At 29.4% G+C, this 22519-nt stretch overlaps 7 protein-coding genes across 8 annotated transcripts; 3 read left to right on the top strand and 4 right to left on the bottom strand.

Moving 5' to 3' along the window:
- Positions 1-512: 512 nt before the first annotated feature.
- Positions 513-3349, bottom strand: LOC119671299 (uncharacterized protein DDB_G0290685-like). The gene is made up of 5 exons (XM_038081875.1): positions 3064-3349; positions 1475-3005; positions 1227-1405; positions 979-1169; positions 513-918 (listed from the first exon to the last, which is right to left on the bottom strand). The coding sequence occupies exons 1-5, from the start codon at positions 3222-3224 to the stop codon at positions 758-760; spliced, it is 2223 nt and encodes a 740-aa protein (XP_037937803.1). The 5' UTR covers positions 3225-3349; the 3' UTR covers positions 513-757.
- Positions 3350-4749: 1400 nt separating this feature from the next.
- Positions 4750-5717, top strand: LOC119674156 (probable U3 small nucleolar RNA-associated protein 11). Its single transcript, XM_038085284.1, has 2 exons — positions 4750-5411; positions 5472-5717. Exons 1-2 carry the CDS (start codon positions 4857-4859, stop codon positions 5679-5681), a joined length of 765 nt encoding a protein of 254 aa, XP_037941212.1. The 5' UTR covers positions 4750-4856; the 3' UTR covers positions 5682-5717.
- A 1277-nt stretch (positions 5718-6994) lies between these two features.
- LOC119671300 (RNA cytidine acetyltransferase) lies at positions 6995-11133 on the top strand. Its single transcript, XM_038081876.1, has 13 exons — positions 6995-7192; positions 7284-7378; positions 7454-7613; positions 7678-7965; positions 8022-8185; positions 8243-8732; positions 8793-9314; positions 9604-9697; positions 9752-9947; positions 10010-10230; positions 10289-10461; positions 10557-10945; positions 11004-11133. The coding sequence occupies exons 1-13, from the start codon at positions 7085-7087 to the stop codon at positions 11119-11121; spliced, it is 3018 nt and encodes a 1005-aa protein (XP_037937804.1). The 5' UTR covers positions 6995-7084; the 3' UTR covers positions 11122-11133.
- Positions 11134-11281: 148 nt separating this feature from the next.
- On the bottom strand, positions 11282-11848 carry LOC119671301 (NADH dehydrogenase [ubiquinone] 1 beta subcomplex subunit 7). The gene has a single exon (XM_038081878.1). It carries the CDS (start codon positions 11759-11761, stop codon positions 11402-11404), a length of 360 nt encoding a protein of 119 aa, XP_037937806.1. The 5' UTR covers positions 11762-11848; the 3' UTR covers positions 11282-11401.
- A 1141-nt stretch (positions 11849-12989) lies between these two features.
- Positions 12990-14333, top strand: LOC119671302 (lymphokine-activated killer T-cell-originated protein kinase). 2 transcript variants are annotated; one of them, XM_038081880.1, is made up of 4 exons: positions 12990-13072; positions 13203-13457; positions 13519-13877; positions 13932-14333. In XM_038081880.1, the coding sequence occupies exons 2-4, from the start codon at positions 13222-13224 to the stop codon at positions 14318-14320; spliced, it is 984 nt and encodes a 327-aa protein (XP_037937808.1). In that variant the 5' UTR covers positions 12990-13072; positions 13203-13221; the 3' UTR covers positions 14321-14333. The 2 variants fall into 2 exon arrangements, with proteins under 2 accessions (XP_037937808.1, XP_037937807.1); XM_038081879.1 differs by lacking the exon at positions 12990-13072 and having other exon boundaries at positions 13147-13457.
- Positions 14334-14440: 107 nt separating this feature from the next.
- Positions 14441-19816, bottom strand: LOC119667053 (pickpocket protein 11; the record flags this gene model as incomplete). Its single annotated transcript, XM_038076335.1, has 9 exons — positions 19804-19816; positions 17356-17437; positions 17084-17290; positions 15744-15903; positions 15541-15680; positions 15006-15469; positions 14772-14952; positions 14596-14705; positions 14441-14517 (listed from the first exon to the last, which is right to left on the bottom strand). Coding segments are annotated over exons 1-9 (1434 nt in total), but the record flags the coding sequence as incomplete, so codon positions are not given.
- On the bottom strand, positions 19601-22347 carry LOC119671303 (partitioning defective 6 homolog gamma). Its single transcript, XM_038081881.1, has 5 exons — positions 22282-22347; positions 20997-21225; positions 20547-20772; positions 20261-20429; positions 19601-20122 (listed from the first exon to the last, which is right to left on the bottom strand). The coding sequence occupies exons 1-5, from the start codon at positions 22345-22347 to the stop codon at positions 19817-19819; spliced, it is 996 nt and encodes a 331-aa protein (XP_037937809.1). The 3' UTR covers positions 19601-19816.
- Positions 22348-22519: the final 172 nt, after the last annotated feature.

A 22519-nucleotide genomic window follows, 5' to 3' on the forward strand; every position in this document is an offset into this window, starting at 1 on the left:
TAATCAAACTAATTCCCAACGCATATTTAAACTAGTCTTTCGCAACAGTAGTTGACGACTATCATTATAGTCCACGTATATGGAAAAGTAGCCAGCGATAGTAGCTTAAACGTGCGCAGTATACAGAAATGCATTTCTAGCTATTGCTATTATAGTTCAATTCTGTGTTGAGCATAATCCACATTTAAATAATATTTTACGCAAAAAATATTCCTGTCAAAACTTTTCTGATTTATTCAATAATTTTTTCTTATGTGCTAAACTTATTTTAAACTTGCACATTTACAATGTTTAGTTACAAGGTTTTTTTGTATATACCTATATATATATATATGTTTAGAAAAAAAGTAATGAATTATGTAAAATCATATAAGGCAAATCAGATTACTAAAAGAATATAAATCGAATTAATATTAAACTTAATGAAAAAAAGAGAAAAGAAAAAGAAATGCTTTGTCGAAATATATAATGTATAAGATTAATATATAAAGAAACTGATCAGTTTTATGCATATTTTTATATTCTATGCATATATTTTTCAGTAAACATCTTTGAGATTTATTTCTTATGTGCTACACTTATTTTAAAGTTGCATCATTTACAATGTATAGATACAAGCTGTTCAGGCATAAAAACTAATGAATAACGTTAAATTATGTAAGTCAATTCTGATTAACAAAATAATATAAATCAATTATTACATTCAATGTAATGCTTCAGGATTATATAAAATTAATTTATAAACAAACTGATCAGTTTAAATAAAACCTAATTCGGAGAGTTGTTTTAATAAAACTGGACATTCGACTTCATAGAATTTGTCACACTTTTTAACTGTTTGTACATACAATTTTTGAAAATCGACTACCATATCCTCCAACTTATCTACGAGATTTGAACTAAGTTGATCAGGTAAACCTATAAAGTTTAAATATTAACATTTAATCAGTATAATATTAGGATATGTACAATAATTACCTGCCAGCTTACACAAACTTGTTGAGTTAACATCAGTTAAATCCAAAGGATATCGACGTATATCCTCAATCTTAACCAAGCGTTCATTGGTAAAGTCAATGTATTCAACTTCGAATTCGTTGCCATATGCACCAATCACCTTAGCTCGATACCACTCTTCTTCAAACAGAGCTAAGCAGTACTCATTTAAACTAAAAGTTAATTATCAATAAAATTTAAACATAAATTATATTACAATATTTACTTACACTGGTTTATATGGCTTTGCGTCTTTGTCCATTTTTGCCAAAAACCTTTGCATGTTAATAAAAGAATCATAATTTTGGTCAGGAATACAGGCAAAAAGTCCCTCTTTAATGTAACTAGTGTCAATTATACGTGCCAGAAAATTAGTACAATTTGCATCTAATTTTTTTATCTCAAAGGGCTGTAAAATATAAATATTTAGGCTTTAATAATTAATCAAAATATATAATTTTGTTTGGTATTAAGTTACTGGTCTGAGAACGGGAGCATTAGTGCTTTGATCAATATTTTGATCCTGACGTTCATTGTTATTAAATTGACGCTCTTGTTGACTGGCTTCATTGTGCCCTTGATTGGTCTGATAGCTCTGGTAGTTTCTTTGTCTATTTTCAGAATAATTTTGTGGATTTCGATTTTGGTTTTCATTGCTCTGTTGTGGACTATTGGAATTGGATATGTTTCGGTTATCAGGACGATTCTGTTGTGGCACATCATGTTGAGAATTGCGATTATGCCATTGACGGCCTTCATTTGCACTACGGCGATCATTGGTATTATCTTGAGAATCCGAATTTAAAATCTGATCAATTACAATTTTATTTTGGTCATGCTGGCCATTATAATTACGTTGTTGTTGTTGTTGACCATCGTTATTACGCAGTTGTTGGCCATTGTTATTACGTTGTTGTTGTTGTTGTTGCTGACCACCGTTATTGCGCTGTTGTTGACCGTTATAGTTACGTTGTTGTTGCTGACCATCGTTATTGCGGTGTTGTTGACCGCTATAGTTACGTTGTTGTTGCTGACCATCGTTATTGCGTTGTTGTTGGCCATTGTAATTACGTTGTTGCTGGTCGTTTAAATTACGTTGCTGTTGCTGTTGTTGATAGTTGTTATTGCGCTGTTGTTGCTGACCATCATTATTGCGCTGTTGTTGCTGGCCATTGTTATTGCGCTGTTGTTGATAGTTATTATTATGTGGTTGCTGACCATCTTGAACACGTTGTTGACCACTATTACGTTGACGTTGCCCATCATTATTTCGCTGTTGTTGCCCATCGTAGTTACGTTGTTGTTGACCGCCTGAGCTGCGCTGTTGATTGTTATCATAACTACGACGTGAAAGGCCATCGTTACATTGCTGCGGACCACGTTGTTGCTTTCCTTGTTGCTGATTACCGTTACGATCTTCTAAACTACCACTGCTACGATCAGCGTATTGTGGTTCATAAGCATCATAATTTTGTGAGCCTTTATTACCAGAATTGCCGTTCTGTTGATTTCTCTTCAAGGCACTTTCTGAATTATGCTGCTGTTGACCACCTAGATTTAAACATTTTTGGACATCGTTAGCTTGCCGGTATGGCTCATTATTATCAAATTGTTCACCATCACGTTTGAATTGATGTTGGTTACCATGACTTAATCGTTTTTTGGCATCATTACCTTGCTGTATATCATGGTTAAATTGTTGTTTCCCTATCCTGACATATTGACCTTCAGTGTTATGTAGTTGCGGACTTTCCTGTCCGCGTTGTAGAGAACTACTACCGTCAAACAAACTGACATTACTAGCTTGTTGAATGCCAATACTGGCGCGTCCACTTTTGCCGACATTTTGATTTTGTTCCAATTTCTGACTAGTTTGTTCAAACTTAAAAGAATTATTAGCAGTGCCTTCATCTTCTGGACAATTATTTTCAAAACATCCCCGTACTTCTTGCAATGGATGCCCTACCGCCATTATTTCTTTATCAAATGCCTCTCTCAATATCAGCTTACTACACATTTTAAGAATTATATGTATTATCTTTTATTTTATAATTTTATTGTACTTACGGCATTTTCCTGCATATATAACGATGAGAACGCCAATCTAATTTTTGACAAGCGGCTGAACAATAAAAATCCCCACAAGTCTGGCAAACATGAGACGCAAATTTCGTGCACCTCACGCAAGTCGCCACATCTGAACCGTCTTCGCTATTGTCACTAAACATATTGACGATTAATTTGCTTTATGATTCCAAATTTGCAAATAATTCCAAAATCCTACTAAATTTCCACACTTCCGTTAAGTTCAGCGACGCAACAAAAATGGAAGTTTTTCAAAATGTGCATAAAAAACAATTACAAATGCACTATTTGCAAATTTGACATAATAACAACAGAATTTAAACAGGGTTGTTATATAGAGACATACAATATTATAAAAGATATAAAAAAGCATATCATACATATTATTTTGAAAAATTAATAGCAAATTTAGTTAATTTTAATATTACACAAAATAATACATATAGAGATGCGTTAGATTTAAAATTAAATACAAAAACAGTGTTTTACTTTCATATATTTTTTCTTCAGAGAAAAAGTATTATTAGCCTTTCTGGTATGTGAAAATAAATTAATATCTAATATTTGCTAAACGATATATAGGCATCACTGTTGCAATCTGTAAAATGTTGTTTTCGCAAACAGCAAATCTTGCATATGTGCACATAATGCAAGCAAATTATACTATGTATAAAAATATATAATAAATCTAACATTAAAATGAATAATGCACTAAAAGCAATTTGCAAAATGTAGAAAATTTTGAAATTTCCATTTACAACAAAATTAAAAATAGTTTTTATTCTATACTCATGCCTTAAGATATATAAATTTGTTAACAACTAAAAAATTCACAATAGTAGGCTTATTGCGTTGGTAACACTTTTTTCTGTAGTAGCGAAAATGTTTGGCTTCTTCACAACTAGGTGCTTAGACAGAGCAAGTAGTGTTGTTGTTTTGCGTACATTTAAACAACTTTAGGCAAGAAACTTTAATTCCTTTGTTCTTGCAACTTGCACACATAAAAACTGCCGAAGGAACCTAATAACAAATGTTGCACATATATACTACTAGAATTGAATGCTTTTGGTTTCTCCTTTTTAAAGCATAAAAACGTAATAACTGCAATAAAAAAAAAATTAAATTAAAATAATTGTACTAATGTATTTAAGTATGAGCATGTACTTATTTGATTGAAATTAAAATATATTGACAAGCAAGGACAAACATTATGATCATGCGGTTTTGTTTTAATTTTTACCATTGATGTCAGAGCAAATAAACAAACAGTCAGCTAATTTAGAAAGTTCACTTATAACATTGCGACAAAAGAATTGGAATATATGTTATATTTTGATAATGTTTACTTTTATTTGGATGTATACTTAAATGATTACTTTTATTCAAATACAATATAAAATGCTCACCAATAATCTTTTTGTGTCATTCATTTTAAGTATATTTAGATGAAAAAAAACTTATTCATAAAATTATCTGCAGGTATTTTTGTATTTAAATGTATTTATCAACCATATATTTGTTTAAATATTTTTTGCTTGCCATTTGTTTACTGATTTAGACAGTCTTGCAAAATTCGCAGACCATTCGCGTTACAGGAATACCCCTATTGTGAATAATATTATGTATTGTGAATATATTATATTTTGAACAACCCTGTTCTATATATCAAGCAGCAGTGAAGAAAAACATTTAATACATTCACATGCACATGTTGATTGTTTGCTCGAGATTTAAATTGTAAAAAAAAACAAATTCAATCAAAATATTCGATTACAATGTCTTCGTGGAAGAAAGCGTCGAAAAGTAATCAAAAAGTACATCGTGAGCGTCATCAACCAGAATCTCGGAAGCATTTGGGATTGTTAGAAAAGAAAAAAGATTACAAAGCTCGTGCGAGAGATGCAGAATATAAGGAAAAAGCATTAAAATTATTGCACAAGCGTGCTTTGAATAAAAATCCGGATGAGTTTTATCACCACATGATAAATTCAAAATTACGCAGCGGTGAGCATCATGAGAAAAAGCAAAAGGAGGAGCATACCAAGGAACAGCTTCAACTCATGGAAACACAAGACATTAAATATATAACAATGAAGCGTACAATGGAAGCCAAAAAAATACGTCGTTTGCAATCACAACTTCATTTTATAGATTTTGCAAACACGGTGCCTAATAAACACACATTCTTTGTTGATGGTAAAGAAACTGTTTTAGAAGGTAATGAATTAGCTGAACGTCTTGAGACTCATCCCAGTTTGTTAGAACGTAAAACAAACAGGCCACGTTTGAAGGATTTGGAAACCTTGACAATTCCAGAAATTAATGTAGAGGTGAATATTGTTAATCATTTTAATTAGCACAGAATATTCATTGTTTTTTATTATATTTAGAAAATACAAGCTGGCAATAAATTACGTAAACAGTCCTACCAAGAACTAGCAAAACGGATAGAACGTGAGAAGGAATTAAGTATTGTGCAGCAAAAGTTACAAATACAGCGTGCACTTGAAATGCCACGTCTACTTAAGCCTAAAACAATAAAACCTGGCACAAAAACTTCACCTCCAGTTATTAAATTTAAATATGAAAGAAAAAGATAATTTTTCCGCGTGTATATACGTATTATTATCTTTTCATTTATAAAGTTTAAAAAAAATGTTAACATAAAATATATTAAAAATTAAAACAACATAGATTTGGAATATTTTAATGTGTTCTACTTAGTGTGGTTTTTTTATTTATCCAAGTGTATAGGAGCCCTCTGTAATTTTTTTCGCCCATCAACTTTTATGCTACTGAGTACTCTGTTAATATAAATGTCATTTAAATTTAACAAGTATTACTTATTATGTCATTAATTAATTGTATTGTTTATGTCATTACTTGCTTATACGGGTTCTGATCTGATATCGCTAAGGATCTATGAGGTCAGACAGCTCTCCCTGTCTGATCATCAAACACGATTATTGTGAACGTGAAGTTAATAATGTTAATTTTGTTTATATCTCTTGGAGGAGATTTGAACTTTAATGGATTTGACAAAAGTTAAAATAGTTTTCACCTTGGAAATCTTGTAGGCAAGTATTTACTTCAAAAGAAAATTGCCAATTCAAATTATAGAAATAATATACCAAATTTTTTTTTTGATGTATTCAAAACATCACAACAATGTTTTTATCTGTTTATGGATTCAGTGACTATCCCATTTGATTTAATTTGAGAGACTGAATCCCTCGAAGTCTGTGAATTTTATTTTTGTAAAGGAAAAGCTTGTAATGCTCTTTTGCATATACAATAATGTATAAGCATTAACACCTAAAACTAAATTCGGTTCTATAAGCATGATAGAATATTAAGTATTAATAAAGAGGTTTTCGAAAAGTAGTGAACTACAACAATAATTCTTTTTATATTATTTTAATTAATTAAGTTTTTGGCTGACCATACAGTTGTTTAGTGTTTTGCCAAATACCCATCATCAGTGGTCTTGGAAATAATTCTTGTATTTAATTATTCGTAAATAATATTTTGAGACTGCAAATACCAGGAATCGAACTTGTACCCTTCCAAATTTGAGTCAGCGTACCTTAACCAAATGACATAAAGCCGTACTCGACTTTTATATTCGCACATTTTTTTTTGGAGTTTTGTTAATTTTCTGTGCAAGTGTTTTTCACTGACTGTGTTTATATTAGAACGAAATCATAAACCAGCTGTAGAATAATTGAATTAACTAATTATATTTTTATTTTTATAAATATTGAGTATTAATTTGATATAAAAGAGTATCTTCTCTGATTGATATATGCAACGGTCTTTCATTGCAGAATCATTTGCGTAGATCGTAAACTGGTTTTTTAAATACATCTGGCAGCGCTCTACGTATTGCTTATGATTTCAAAACAAACGTAAGCATTTTATACGTCAAAACAATCTGTAACAACTGAAGCGGCTGCACGTGCTAGTTTATTTGATTGCTAAATATTTTTTAATTTTAATAAAAATGGTTAAGAAAAAAATTGATAATCGAATACGAGTAATGATTGAGAATGGGGTGAAATTAGGACATCGTACTATGTTTGTTATTATAGGCAACAAAGCTAGAGATCAGGTAAATAACTTAAAAGCACTTCGCACTTTTTTACTTGCAAACTAATAATTTATTTTATTATAAAACATATTTAAATGAATTTTATTCGCAGGTACCTATTTTGTATGATATTTTAACGAAGTCAACAGTTAAGGCCCGACCTCCTGTACTTTGGTGTTATAAAAACAAAGATGAAGCCATTTCAAAGTAATTACCATTCTAACTTGAATAACTTTGTTATAAGTTTTATATAAATACTGACTTACATTCTGTTATATTTAGTCACGGAAAGAAACGGCTCAAAAAGATTGCTGCTGGTAAAATAGACATTAATGATGCTGATTTGTTTGACGTGTTTCGTGTAGCTACAGAAATACATGGTCGTTATTACTCAGATACACATTCAGTTCTTGGGCGAACATATGGTGTTTGTATACTCCAAGTAAGTACTTGAAGAAAATATTTATACTCAACAATCATCGCATTTACGATTTTATTTCACAAAGGACTTTGAAGCTTTAACACCAAATTTACTTGCTCGTACTGTGGAGACTGTTGAAGGCGGTGGTCTCATCATACTGCTACTTCAAACAATGCAATCATTAAAACAATTATATACCATGAGCATGGACGTGCATAAACGTTTTCGCACCGACGCTCATCAGACTATAACTTGTCGATTTAATGAACGATTAATACTTTCATTGGCAGATTGTAAACGTTGTTTAGTCGTGAATGATGATCTCTCTGTTTTGCCAATCAGTTCTAGAACCATAAATGTTGAACCCGTTAATGTAAGTATAAACACTTTAATGCAAGAAAATGCACATATTTATTTTTTTTTAAACAGCCTGTGACTATTGGAAAATCAGAACAAAATGAGCTTTTAAAAGATCTTAAGGATAGTTTACGTGATACCCCACCTGCAGGACCACTAGTAAATTTGTGTAAAACTTACGATCAAGCCAAAGCAGTCGCACAATTTATCGAAGCTCTTGCTGAGAAACAAATAAAGTAAGTTCAAATAATTGACAGCCCAACAAAAACAATATATTTATATATTTCTTTTAGACCACCGACGACATTAACTGCTGCACGCGGTCGTGGTAAATCAGCGGCTCTGGGTTTGGCCATTGCTGCCGCTGTGGCTTTTGGCTATGTTAATATTTATGTAACTTCACCGCATCCAGAAAATTTAATTACATTATTTGAGTTTGTATTTAATGGATTTGATGCGCTTGAATACCAGGAACATGCTGACTACACGATCATACGGTCAACTAATCCTGAATATAAAAAGGCAATCATACGCATAAATATCACCCGTTCCAATCGCCAAACAATACAATATATAGCACCAAATGATACGCATTTATTAAATGCAGCAGATTTACTTCTAATTGATGAAGCAGCTGCTATACCATTACCACTTGTAAAAAAAATGATTGGACCTTATTTGATATTTATGGCTTCCACAATCAATGGTTATGAAGGTACTGGACGTTCCCTGAGTCTAAAGTTGATATCCCAATTACAAAAGGATAATAATGCACCTCCACCGGTAAACTACTTTGTTATAATGTAATTCAAAAAAAAAAAAATGCTAAATGTTTTTGTATAGATCAAACTAGATGAATCCATACGTTATAGTGAAGGAGATGACATAGAAAGTTGGTTAATTAACTTACTTTGCCTTGATGCTACATCAGTACCATTTCTAAATTCGGGTTGTCCTACACCAGATGTATGTGAACTATATTACATCGATCGTGATTCATTGTTTTCTTACCATAAAGCAGCTGAATCATTTCTACATCGTTTGGTCTCTATTTTTGTGTCATCACATTACAAAAACAGTCCAAATGATTTACAAATGATGAGCGATGCACCAGCACATCATTTGTTCTGTCTACTTGGTCCTATAACGCGGACAGATTATCTGCCTGAAGTACTAGTAGTTATTCAGGTAGCCTTGGAAGGTGAAATTTCGTCGCAAACAGTAAATAATAATTTGGGAAGAGGTAAAAAAGCTAATGGCGATTTAATACCTTGGAATATATCAGAACAGTACGGCGATAGAGAATTTCCAAAGTTAGCTGGTGCTCGAATAGTACGCATTGCAACGCATCCACATTATCAAAGGGTCAGTATTAACATTATTTTAAAATCTAAATACATAATAATATATGTTCAGCAATATTAAATACATCTATTCAGTGATATTAGGTATATCTTTTGAGAAATCCTTCTTAACTTACGATAATTTTTTTAAAGACCATCCGCAATATTTAAAATTCTTTAACTATTTTATACAAAATTTGAATTGCTTTAATGATTTCTTCACTTTCTTCACATTTAATCCGAAGAGGATTATGTACACTCAAACACTAGTATGTCTACTATTTTCACTAATGTTTAACATTATTTAATAGATGGGTTACGGAAAACGCGCAATAAAATTGCTAAAGGATTATTATTGTGGCAATATAACAAATCTTGACGAAAATACTACAACTACTGAAAATGGTAGGTTGAGCAAAACATAGTTTGATAATTAAAGTTAACACCAAAAAATTTTAGGTATTGAAGAAGTTGAAGACGAAGATCTTGGTTTACTTAAGGAGCAAATTCGACCACGTCGTAAAACACCATCACTCCTCAAACGTTTAAATGAAAGACCTCCAGAATATTTAGATTACATTGGTACTTCCTATGGGCTGACGTTGGAATTGCTAAAGTTCTGGAAGAACTTAGGCTTTGTACCTACATATCTAAGGTATGTTTGTGTACTAAATAATAATCTAAATTTATATTACTTTATACTTTATCCCTTTACAGTCAGAAAGCCAATGATCTTACTGGAGAACACTCCTGCATAATGTTACATATACTTAAGAAATCAGAACCCAATGCTAAACTGAGCACCGATTGGCTAAGTTTGTATTTTAATGATTTTAGACGACGTATTATGAAACTACTTGGAAAGAACTTTAGAGAGTTTCCAGTAAACTTAGCGTTGTCAATTCTTGATAACAAATGGGTTCAAATTAAACAGAAAGGTAATGTAGACAAATTTAAATAATAATACATGTCTCTTCATTTTTTTTTTTTTTAAAGAATTGGACAGAACCACAATTGATACATACTTTTTACCACACGATCTTCAGCGTTTAGAATCCTATGCGAGAAATCAAATTGAATATCGTTTAATTTTGGATTTAGTCACTGATATCAGTTATTTGTACTTCCAAGGCAAATTCGAAGGCCTCCATATTGACACATTGCAGAAGGTTAGATTTAGTTATAAGTATAATATTTATATGTGTAATGTGTAATATTAATACAAGTGTTAAACATTATTACATTTTATATTTATTAACTTCAGGCAATATTATTGGCAATTGGTATTCAAGGCAAAATCGTTGACGTTATTGCAACTGAATTGGGTATGCCAGGAAACCAAATTTTGGCCAAGTTTTATGATTTAATGAAGAAGACGTCCAAGTACTTGCAAAAGGTAATTGAGAGCCATATCGAGGGTACCATGATAAAAGAAACTAACTTGAATCGTGGTGAGGATTTGCAACCCATTACTTTGTCCCTTAACGATGAGCTCGAAGAAACAGCGAAGCAACTATCAAAAGATCAAAAGAAAGAACTGAAAAAACTTAAAATGGAAAGTCTTCAGGATTTTGCAATTAAAGGCACGGACGAAGACTGGTCTAATGCTTTACAGGGCACAAATAGTAAATCAAAATTAATATCAGTAAAAAGGTAAATATATAATCCTCACACGATCACGTATAAATTACAAACTTGTTTTTCTTTGCAGTGGGGTGAAACGTTTGGATGTACCAACTTCGCTGGACGAAGAATCTGAGTTTAAACACAAATCTAAAAAAAAGAAATTTAACAAAAAAACAAAAGGACTTAACAAATCTGTAATTTAACAAAACATTCAAAAATATTTACGAACTATTGTAATATATTTTAATAAATTATAGAATAAGTAATATTCTTTTAATGTTGGATGAACACTACGTTTTAATAAATATGTTTCAATTTTTCAAAGAAAACACTAGCATATTTCTTTTTAAATTCTATATTAAATCTTTTCGTTCGTATTTATTTGAATATGTTGCACTCAATTAGTTCAACCGTTCGAATAGGATTTTTTTATACAAATTACCAAGCACAACAAAAGTTGACCATTATTAGATATTAACACATTTAGGCTGCTGCTTGCGCATTTATGCGTTTCTGGCGTTCCAATAGCCTCCTTTCTCGTTCATATTCTTTCAACCGCAAAACATAATCTTCATATTCGCACGTTAGATATTCATGTTTCTCATGCGCACATTTATAAACAAAAGGAAATGTATCCGCTCGGCAGGATCGGTATTCAAGTAATTTGTGAGCACAATAGTCACGGTCTTCTGGTGCTAACTTCGCTGATCTCATTTGTTCTTCAGTTGCAATCATAACACGCTCCTTTCGGTTAGCAAGACCCAATAGTGGATCGAAAGTGATTTCGCAGTCTGGACCTGGCGTAACATCAGGATTCCTGTAACGAGCTATTGCGTTTCCCATGTCTCAAACGTAATTTAGTTTAAAATTAATTACTTTTTTGATATAAATTACGTAAAGAATAGGAATTGAGCAAACTCAAATGTCAAAACTGGCATTTACCATCTGTGTTATGCTTTGTATAAGTTTGTTCATTTCTATTTGCCAAGAGATGGCTCTGCTACCAATTTCATCAACCATATTTATACAAAACACATTTCCAAATATTTTATTTGATTTTAAAATAAAAATGGTTTTAACTATAGATTAATGTTGTATTTAAACTATTATACTTAGATTAACAAAAATGTAGCAATATTTGTTTGGTTTTCACATAAAATCCTTATAAAATTTGTAAACAAATATGCCGAAGTGATTAAACCTTTTTAGGTGTACGTGTTCATATATATTAATTAATTAATTCACAAGTCATTCTAATTTAAGTTTTTTTTAAAATTATGCTAGTTCGATTCGCTAAAAATCTGTTTACGCAGAAAATTTTAATATTTTTACGCTTTATTTAATTTATATTTTATTTTTTATTTTTGTAGTTGCACTTCAAATGAAAATGTCAAAATTTGTTTTGTTTTGCTTTAATGTATCAGAATTATTTACATTTCGTTACAAAACTATACTATCGTAAATTATAAATTTAAATTCAACTTAATTTTGTGCAAATTAAAATTTAATCATATGGAATCATATAATCATTTTAACTTGATTTTGTTATAAACTGAGTTAAGCAAGCACAAACAAAATCCAAATTACGAATTTTTGTGAATAAGCAGTTGTATGAGTCCTTAAAACGATGTATTCAAAGAAATTTTACATAAATTATAATAAGAAAGATCGCTTTTTAGCATTGCGTACATATCTTAAAATAAGTTTTATAAGTAAACACTCTAAAAATTTATTTTAAGAATCGCGCAAACTTCTGAAGCGCCATTCACTCTATAGATTTTAGTTTAAAAACAGTTTTTAGTAGTTATTTGACATATAACATGGTAACTAATAATATATAAAAAAAAATTAAAATGAATATGAATAAAATGTATGTATATATATAACTTATAATTAATATAATAAGTATAATGAGTACAATTAATATAATTTTTAACAGAATCGTTTCGCTTTAACTAGTCTATGACATTTATAGTTACAAATATATTTTCTTTGTGTAAGTTGTAACTGAATTGAATAATTTCAACGTAACATTTCTAATCGTAATCGCTTTTATCTATCTAACTGAATGAGTAGCCATATTACGTTACATTTGTTCTCAATGACTTGTCGAATTATATGCGATAAAGAATACGTGTAAAAGGACTGTTCTATGTAGGTATATGTTTTACAATATTTTTTACAGTGCTTTAATGTAAAAAATTTATTTCTTCTTGGCAATACTTATCGTACGTTGGATATACAAGCGCGTCCCCAATTTATATTCAATTTGTTTTGTATTTAGTTTTTCAGAAAGTACAAAAATGAATACTCCTGTTCGTGGCATACACAAAAATTTGCAAGAAATTAAAATCCCGGCTTCGCCATTTATGAAAAATTTAGGTTATGGAACTGGCGTATCAGTTTTCCGTTTGGAAAGATCGCCAAAAGGAAACCAGGCACAGTCACCATGGGCTATAAAACGCGTATCACATAAAAGTCGCGCACAAGGGGGAATAGTCTTTGATGAACGTTTAAAGGAAGAAGCGGAAATATTGCGGTGTGTACACTTTTATAGTTTTCTTTTATAAATTTAATATATTTTATATTTATATGTAAAGGCAACTTTCACATCCAAATATTGTGGGTTTTCGTGGTGTTACAAAAGCAAACGATGGCGTAAACTCTCTAGCATTGGAATGTTGCAGTACCTCTTTGGGTAACATCTTAGAAGAAAGGTTTGAAGAGAATGCAGGGTCTTTGCCGGTCAAAGATGCACTGAAAATGATAACTGATATAGCGAATGCACTTAACTATTTGCACACAGAAGCACGGCTTTTACATGGAGATATTAAATCTTATAATATTCTGGTCAAAGGTGACTTTGAAATATGCAAACTTTGTGATTTTGGTGTAACTATACCACTAGATGAAAATGGTGTTGTTAACTTTGCCAAAAATCCCAAGCATCAATATGTTGGTATAAAAAAAAACAAATAATTGTCATAAATTCTTTTAAAACAAATATTTATAGGTACTGATATTTGGTCTGCACCTGAAGTATTAAACGATGAGGATATTATTGACTGTAAAGCTGACATTTTTAGTTTTGGACTAGTTATATATGAGACAATTGCATTGGTGCCACCACATTGTGCTGGTATTGATGGTGATGAAAATATTGAACCGAATACTTCACAAGATTTATCTAATGAATCTGCAAATGCCTCGACGGCTATTGTAAATATGTATGGCACAAGACCTCCACTACCTCAAGCTTTCGAGTTGAGTGGCGAATATAATTTTATTGTAGAATTGTTTTATTTTTGCACAAATGAATTAGCAGAAGATAGACCAGATGCAAAAACAATTGTGGAAATAATGAAAAACATTAAACCAAATAAGGACGTAAAAGTAAATTAATACAAATTTAAAGTAAAATAATGTTCAAATTCAATATGCATAAAGAATATAATTAATATGTATAACAATTTAAGTTTATTCACTTTTATAAAGCTTATGCACATTTTTTAAGAAACGAAAAATTGAAAAATAAATTATTTCAAACCCACTTATAAACGAACAGCCCATGCAAATTCCTATAACGCCTCCAATGTTTGCTAAAATCGATGAAAATATATATATAATTACTTAATTCAAAAATATATATAACAATACAACTTCAAATTCTGACTTACATAGGATTTGGTACCAATTGAAGGCAACTTTTTTTCGAAATAGTTGCGCAAAAGGTTTGGAAAAATAAAGTTTTATAAGACTTATATTTGTGGTATTTAAATACTGGTTGCTGAAAGAGTAAATTAAAATTTTATTTTTAAGATTTCGAGTGTATAAATAATATACTGTGTCATACAGTATTTCACGTCTGTAAGTGTGTAGTGATTTATTGAGCTTAGATTTCTTGTGGCGTTGGTAATAGAAATCATAACTACATAATGGAAGGCAATTCGGACAATTTAATGCGTCTTGCAATGATTGTTGAAGACTATTAGACAAAGTATAATAGTCAGTTGAGCGATGTGTTTGCCAAGTAACTAAGAAAAAAATATTTATAGTATTGATTTATTAAAATTTGACGTCCGCTTACTTCGATGGCGTTCCAAGCACTCTAAATTCGCTAAAGTGCAATAAGTCACGTTAGAGTTAAACTTCATATACTCGTTAGGTGCATAATAGGGCACACAACCACAAAGCATCAACATACTATTAAATTTACATTTAGACAAGCAGTCTGCTTGTGTGTAATTTAACTCGTAGCTTTCATCATGCTCATCTTCGAACAGGCAATGACGTTTTTCTACTGCATAGCTACGCACATCATCTGTGGCTATTTGTTTAGTGACAAATAATTGTACGTCTATGTTTTCGTCAGTACCAAGGAATAACTCTTTAACACCTCCTACTGATGGATCGGGGAAACTTCTTGGATTAAAAATTTGTAAAATGAATCCACTAGTACTGCGATCAGTGAGATAATAGTCAATGGTTGATGTGTTAAGCACGACAGTTAGACCGTTAATGACGCCAATTCCTTCACGTTCTATTAAGTACCTTCAAATATTAAAATTGAATTAGAGATATATGAGTTGTAACATAGTTTTATAATCTGACATATGTCTTACATATTTTCTTTACTTTTATTATGATTAAATACGCAGCAAAAACCTTCAGCAGTTTCTTCCAAAAAGAATAATTCATTGCAATCTGTTAAAATATCGTTCCAGTAACATATTTTCAATAAATCATAACAAGAAGGAGCTAACTATTTAAAATTGGCAATTAATGAAAGTAATTAACTAACGAATTTACATAATTTTCTATTTACACTTTTTAATATGGTTGGTGTATTGAATGGACTACTTTGCTCGAGTTCATTTTGAAACTCTGCAGCTTCGTCAAAGTCCACAGAACTAGTGTCAAAATATCCGGAAAATAGTTTCATTTTCAACATGCCATCATTTATTTTTACATTATTTCCATTGAATCTGTTATAAATATTGTTAATATTATATTATATTATTAATCTGAAGTTTTAGTTAGCTAGTGAAAATAAATGTAGAAGGAACTAAAAGGATAAATTATTATATATAAAAGGATATTATATTATCAAAAATAAAATACTTATACAACATGTTCTAAAAGATCTATTTTGCTGATGCGTTGGACTAATAAATGAATATGCAGTGTAGGATAAAATCCACAATTATGAATTATTATTTCGTATGTGTAGAGTTTTTAATACTTCTAACAAAAAGAAGAGATAGTTTTGGTAATATCTGTATAATTTAGGTACAAGCTATCTAAGCTAAATAAATTCCAGTCACCAAGAGTTCTGGGCTAACATAAGAAGTCTATAACTTTCATGAAAACCATAACCGACTTTTCTCAGTAAATTAACTACACCAGCTTTCCATATGAATTGGGTTGTGTTTTAAATGTTTAAGAAGGAAAAGAATTTTTAGTTGCAAGTATTTACTAAGACTTGACTCCATCTCCAATGGCTTTTCAAACACTGGAACTATTCAATTAATTTTGCAAATATTCCTAATGCAGTAAATAATCGATGACAGAATGATTAACGTTCCGTTTAATTAGTAATATTTTAGTATATACTCACAAAAAAAAATTTATCTTTTTTAAATACTAAAGAAGACTGCCTGAATATATGCACATAGCTTTGCGAAGGAGCATATGCCTTCTTTGGCTAAATCAGGAAAGGTGCAGCCTGGTTGCTCAACTTTAATCTTACTAACTTAACATCCTTCAACTATTCCTTTTTTACTAATATAAAAACGTTATATATTCTGAATCACATGGAAATGGGAGTTTTTTCCTTTTTCCCAGTCTCCCTATTCTGAATGATACAGGAATGAAAGTTTTTTTCCCTATTTTACACAAAATCTTTCCCAAGCAAATTGTGTGGGAGATAAGTTAAAATAGAGTTTAATTTAATATGTAAGTAACTTATAATGATGAGATTTTTGAATATATTTTAATAAAATTATTATTATGATTAAATTATTATAATAAATTTAATATATTTAAATTTTTATTTAATATATTTTTTTAAAATTATATAATGAACATAAAACAGCACATCAGTAGAACAATACCAACAAAAATTAAAGAAATCATACTGAATACGTCAAAACTTCTTCAACTTACGTTTCTTGTAAATAATTTCTTACTGCAAACAAACTTAACTTATTCACACTGCATATTGCGATCGCTGGAAATGGAATCTGCCAAATTGGATAGTTTTGCGATTCTAGCTCTGTTACTGTAGGGTCGTGTAGAAAATTTAAAAGAGTTACTAGCACTACATATGTAGCAAATCCGATTCCCATTAATATAAATAGAAACCAGAATAAACTAGAAACATACATATGTATTAATAAAAACACTAATAAGAGAAATTATTTAATTGTTTTCCTTACCGCTGATATTTACGACGTCTTATATAATACAACAAACCAAATCCGTTAAGACTAGTCTTTTGAAAAAATTCTACTGAAGTTTCTTTAACAGCAGTAAATATTATAAATTTTATTTCTTTCATTTTTTTAACTTATTTTCACTTAATTTTACTCACTTCGACAGCATTGAACCAAATGGCACTACACTACATCGTATTTGAGGTGTTAATCAAAATTTCGTTAAATAAAAGGATGATTGGAAAGGACGATTAGAAAATAAAACACGAAAAAGGTGTTAATGATATCATATCTATAGTACATCTTAAAAAAAGAAACAAAATAAATTATAGTATAATGAAATTGTGTAATTGATTTATAGATAATGATTATTTTTTCAAAATTAAACTAAAGACGAGGGACAAGTATAACATAAATATAATATTGAAAACTGTATGAAGTATTCGATAAATAATTCTAATTACTAAAACGTATTTTCTGTGTAATAAAAAATGAAATAACTACTTTATAGTTTAAATCCAGAGAAGTATTATAGTCAAAGGGCAATTCAAAACATTAATCAAGCCCAGGGTTGGTAGGTTTAATTATAATTGAAATTTAAATCAATTTTAATTTGTTCATGTTATTAGATCTTGATTTCGCGGGTATACAGATCTTGTAGAATGTCTTCATTATTATTTATCCATTGAGAACTGACTGAATTAAGCTATTATTATTATCTATACATTATTCTATTATTATTAATGACTTTGATATAAATAATCACTTTATTACGAAAGAGTTAATTGTACTCCAGACGGAGTGAGTTCACGTTCATTAACTGCTCAACCTTTTTAGGTTGTTGCTATTGCTGTTAGGTTGTTGCGTGAGTCCACGTTCATTAACTGCTCAACTTTTTTAGGTTGTTGCTGTTATACATGTACTTATAAGAAGCTAACTTTCTTATACTAAAAAAGTTAAAAAAACCTTTCTTAAGTTTTCACTCATAAAATTTAGTTTTTTTATTTTTGCTTACTCGTTTTATAGCGGATTTATTGCAGGAATTGTTTAAATTGCTTCTCGTTATCCTCAGAAATAACGGCTGTAGCTACTCTAGGAGCAAAAATGCAGTGTGAATGCACACTTAAGATGAATATTAAGATTTCTTAATATGAAAAGTCTTAAGTTTATAGCGTAAAAACCATATTATAGCATGCTTCGATCAAACACGCTCATTAAATATAATTGTAGTCGAAACTATCGACATATCTATTGACACATATAATTTTAAATATATAATAGTTAAAGAAAAATAAAAAAAGTAAATATTTTTGTAACATAATCAGTAAAAATTAAACACGCATATATTTGTATATAATCTTGTTGCTGTTTGCTATTGCTTTCCAAGTTAACTTTATTTTTAGCAGAATCTCTTATTGTATTAAATTTAATAACTTTGGAGTACATTTATAAAATTTTAAAATATATTAATTTAAGTACATTAAATGAATTTTTGCTATTATTAAACATGCATTGAATTTATATTTTTCCAATAGTTTGTCAACAGTAATAATTATTTATATACTGCATATACTGCTAGATTTTTTCAAATAAATTTTCTGCTTGCGATGCTATTGTGTTATAAATATCTATGTGGTTTTTAAGTTATGAAATTATATGTATGTATATGCTATATACCGGTGTTAACTCACGTATAGTTAGTTACAATTTGTATATTTAATCATTTTTCAATTTTTAATGGAATGGTACAAATAATATTATCAGCTTGAACTAAACATAAAATGGAATTTATCTTAGATTAGTAATTTGAAGTTGATGTATATTTTAATATATGTAGATACAGAACACTGTATGTATGTGTGTTTTTATGTTTTGCTACATAATATTTGCATACTACGTGATGATGAGACTTAATATTTAACTATCTCAATTATCAGTTAAGTAAATGTTGCTAAATAGAATTAATTTTGCTCTATATATAAAAAAATAAAAGAGATTTGTTTTTTTTTTAATAATAGGAATGTGGTCACATTTACATAATGAACTTCGAACTTCGACAATATTTTGTATATATAATATATAAAAACAGAAAAAAAAAATTTAACTAAAATACATTAAATATTAGAGAGAAGACAATACAATATAGTTGCTAATAATACAAAATGTTATTTTAATACAATATAAAATAATTAATTTATCTTTTTAAAAATTGAAAAAGGTATATTTAATTTGTCTTTTGTTGCTTTTTGCTGTTGTATAATTGCATTAAAAATTTTAATTGTATATGTTTATAAATTTTAACAGTTAAATTCTTTAAATATTAAAAATATAATTATGATAATTACTTTTAGTTATTGTTAATCATTTCGTTTTAAGTAAAGTGTTTTAAGTAAAAATGTTAAGTGTTTTTAACTTTGCGTTTTAATTTATCTTGCGCATTCGCCATCTCACTAACAAACGCCATTTATAAATGTAGTACACCATCTTTGGTTTCCGTTGCTACTACTGTAGATGCAATCGATGAAGTTTGTTGGTGATGTGGATGTGTTGTATGATCATCAAGTGTGACACCGGTTAAATCAACTATTTCATCCTGATCATCTTGTTCGACTTCATCGGATGTATTTGTATGATTGGTGTGGTGTGAGCCACTCGATAATTGACTTGTACGTGAAAAAGAACCACGACGCGGTGAAGTTAAATTACGTTGATTGGCCGGTTTAACTGTTATAATTAAATTGGAACTATTCGCTACCATCATATCAGTTACCTTTAATGACAAAAATTATTTTATCGAAATATTAACTTAATTTTTAATTAATAATAAATTTTTAATATTTACATTAGCGCAATAGGTCACATGTGATATTATGTATCATTGTCCCACTAATAATAACATATTATTTACCTGATCTAAGGTTTTACCAGCTACTTCAATGCCATTTACTTCTATGACTTCATCGTTAACAGCTAGCAAGCCCGTGCTTTCAGCCAAACCACCGGGTACTAAACGAGATATAAATATACCTGGTTGTTTTTCCAATCCATTTGCAGTAACACGTACTGAAGTGCCATCTCTACACAATTGAAAGTATCAAATTATAACGTGCAATTCAATTTTTTTTATGTTTTAATAAATATAAATGCAATAAATTCGAAGATTATGTAAATTTTATAATTTTAAATAACATTACCTTATGTAAAATCCTAAAGGCTTATCACTTCCATGTTTTAATAATCGTACTCTACGATGTGTTTCCGGTACAATATCTACATCAATAATAGCAGAAACTTGACGAAAATCATGTGGTACTGAAATAGTGGGTGCTCTCGTTTTTACTGGTGTTTGACCTAAAATGCTGCTTATAATGTTGTTACGTGGTTTCATAGTACCATATCCAGAATATTCAGCATTATCCGCTGTTGCGATAAAAAATAATATAAAAATATATAATATAGTAACTTTTATTACAATTATTTTTTTTCAATTGAAAACGGTGAATAATTGCAAAAAAACACAAAATTTTTATTTAATTATTTGAGTGGCTGTTGGTTTTATTAGTGCTTATAGTTTTTCACTATTATTCATACTCTTCAATTTATCATAATATAATTATATTTATGAAAAACAAATAAATACTAACTTTTTCTTTGCACAATGATACGTAGCAAAGGTTTTGCTGTTTTTAAGGCTCTTAAGTAATTGTCATCGTTATTTATAGGCAATAGATCATTATCAATAGGATCACTATATAAGATTATGAATGGTATATTTGTAAGTCTATGTTGTTGTTCAATTAAGGCAGAAAAGTCTTCAAATGTTTGTAGTTCTTCATGTCGTTTAAAACTGAAGCGTCGAAATTCGGCATCAAACTGAATGAAAAAACAGATGAAATGTGAATATAGAATATAAACTTATATTTATTATATTAAATACATTATTTAAGTTAATTACTTTTTATATTATAAGAATAATATAAAAAAATTGATTATATTTATTTAAAAAACTAAACTATTTTAGCTGGCTAGAACTAATTTAGCAAACGAATTTGTTAAATAGGAAATTTATTGTTATTACGCATATTGAATAACTATATCTATATCCTAATTAACACACTAATTTGATCTATATTCGAAGTGACTACGCTTTTTTCATCTTGACTCAGGCTTGTTTCATTTACCACCAATTCAAACTTTTATCCTTTCCCATCCTGATTTTATCATCCTTCTCATTATTTATCCAAATTTTAAATTTATCCAATTTTATTCTTTTAAAAAAATTATAATTACATTTTTAGAAAATTCTATTTAGAAAATTTATATACAGATTTACGCGTACTACATAATTATTATAAACTCTTAATCACCTTCAAAAATAGTAAGGAAGTAGCAAAGCTATTAACATACATTAATATTAAAATAAATTTACACAAATAAAAATCTTTAATAAACTGAGATAGGAACGGGTGGCAACATACATACATACATGCAGATATACTACATTTTGTATGAATAATGTAAACGCCTGTTGCATCTTGAGATGTTAAAATTAAATGGGGGTGGAGTAAAAGGCGCAACAGTGTATTTTACGTAAAACTTTGCATATTTATAATGATTTTGTAAATTTTTTTTTCAAGAATTTATTATTTTTATTCAGATGCGTAGTGTTCGATGAAGCGAATTGCTATGATTCATTGCGTACGCAGGAATTGCCGCAACATTAAAATTTTTTTTCTAGGCCACTCTTTGGAACACTGTATACATATTTTATATTGAGTAGATCAGTTATGTTAAGTAACATATAAATAAAAACTAATTTCTAATTATCTTTTTTAAGAACCAATTTATAGAGTGATTACTATTTTAATATACATATGTACTTATTTTTTTAAAAAATTTTTAATATTTTTCTTTTCTAGTTCTGCTCACCTTTGATTTCACTGCAATTAAATTTGATTCAGCACTCGCTGCCAAGTTTATTTTTGTTTTCGACATACTTCAATACATTAATTGTATATGTAATTTGTTACACTTATTTATTACAATAAATTTTTTAAAGAAAAATTAAAACTTTAAAATTAAACAAAAATTAAAATGAAAAACACTTAAATAATTTAACAAAAAAACATCACATGCACACACACAACACAACGTTGTTCTACCAGTG

The sequence above is a fragment of the Teleopsis dalmanni genome, chromosome 1 (assembly GCF_002237135.1).
Source record: "Teleopsis dalmanni isolate 2A chromosome 1, ASM223713v2, whole genome shotgun sequence".
Lineage (NCBI taxonomy): Eukaryota > Metazoa > Arthropoda > Insecta > Diptera > Diopsidae > Teleopsis > Teleopsis dalmanni.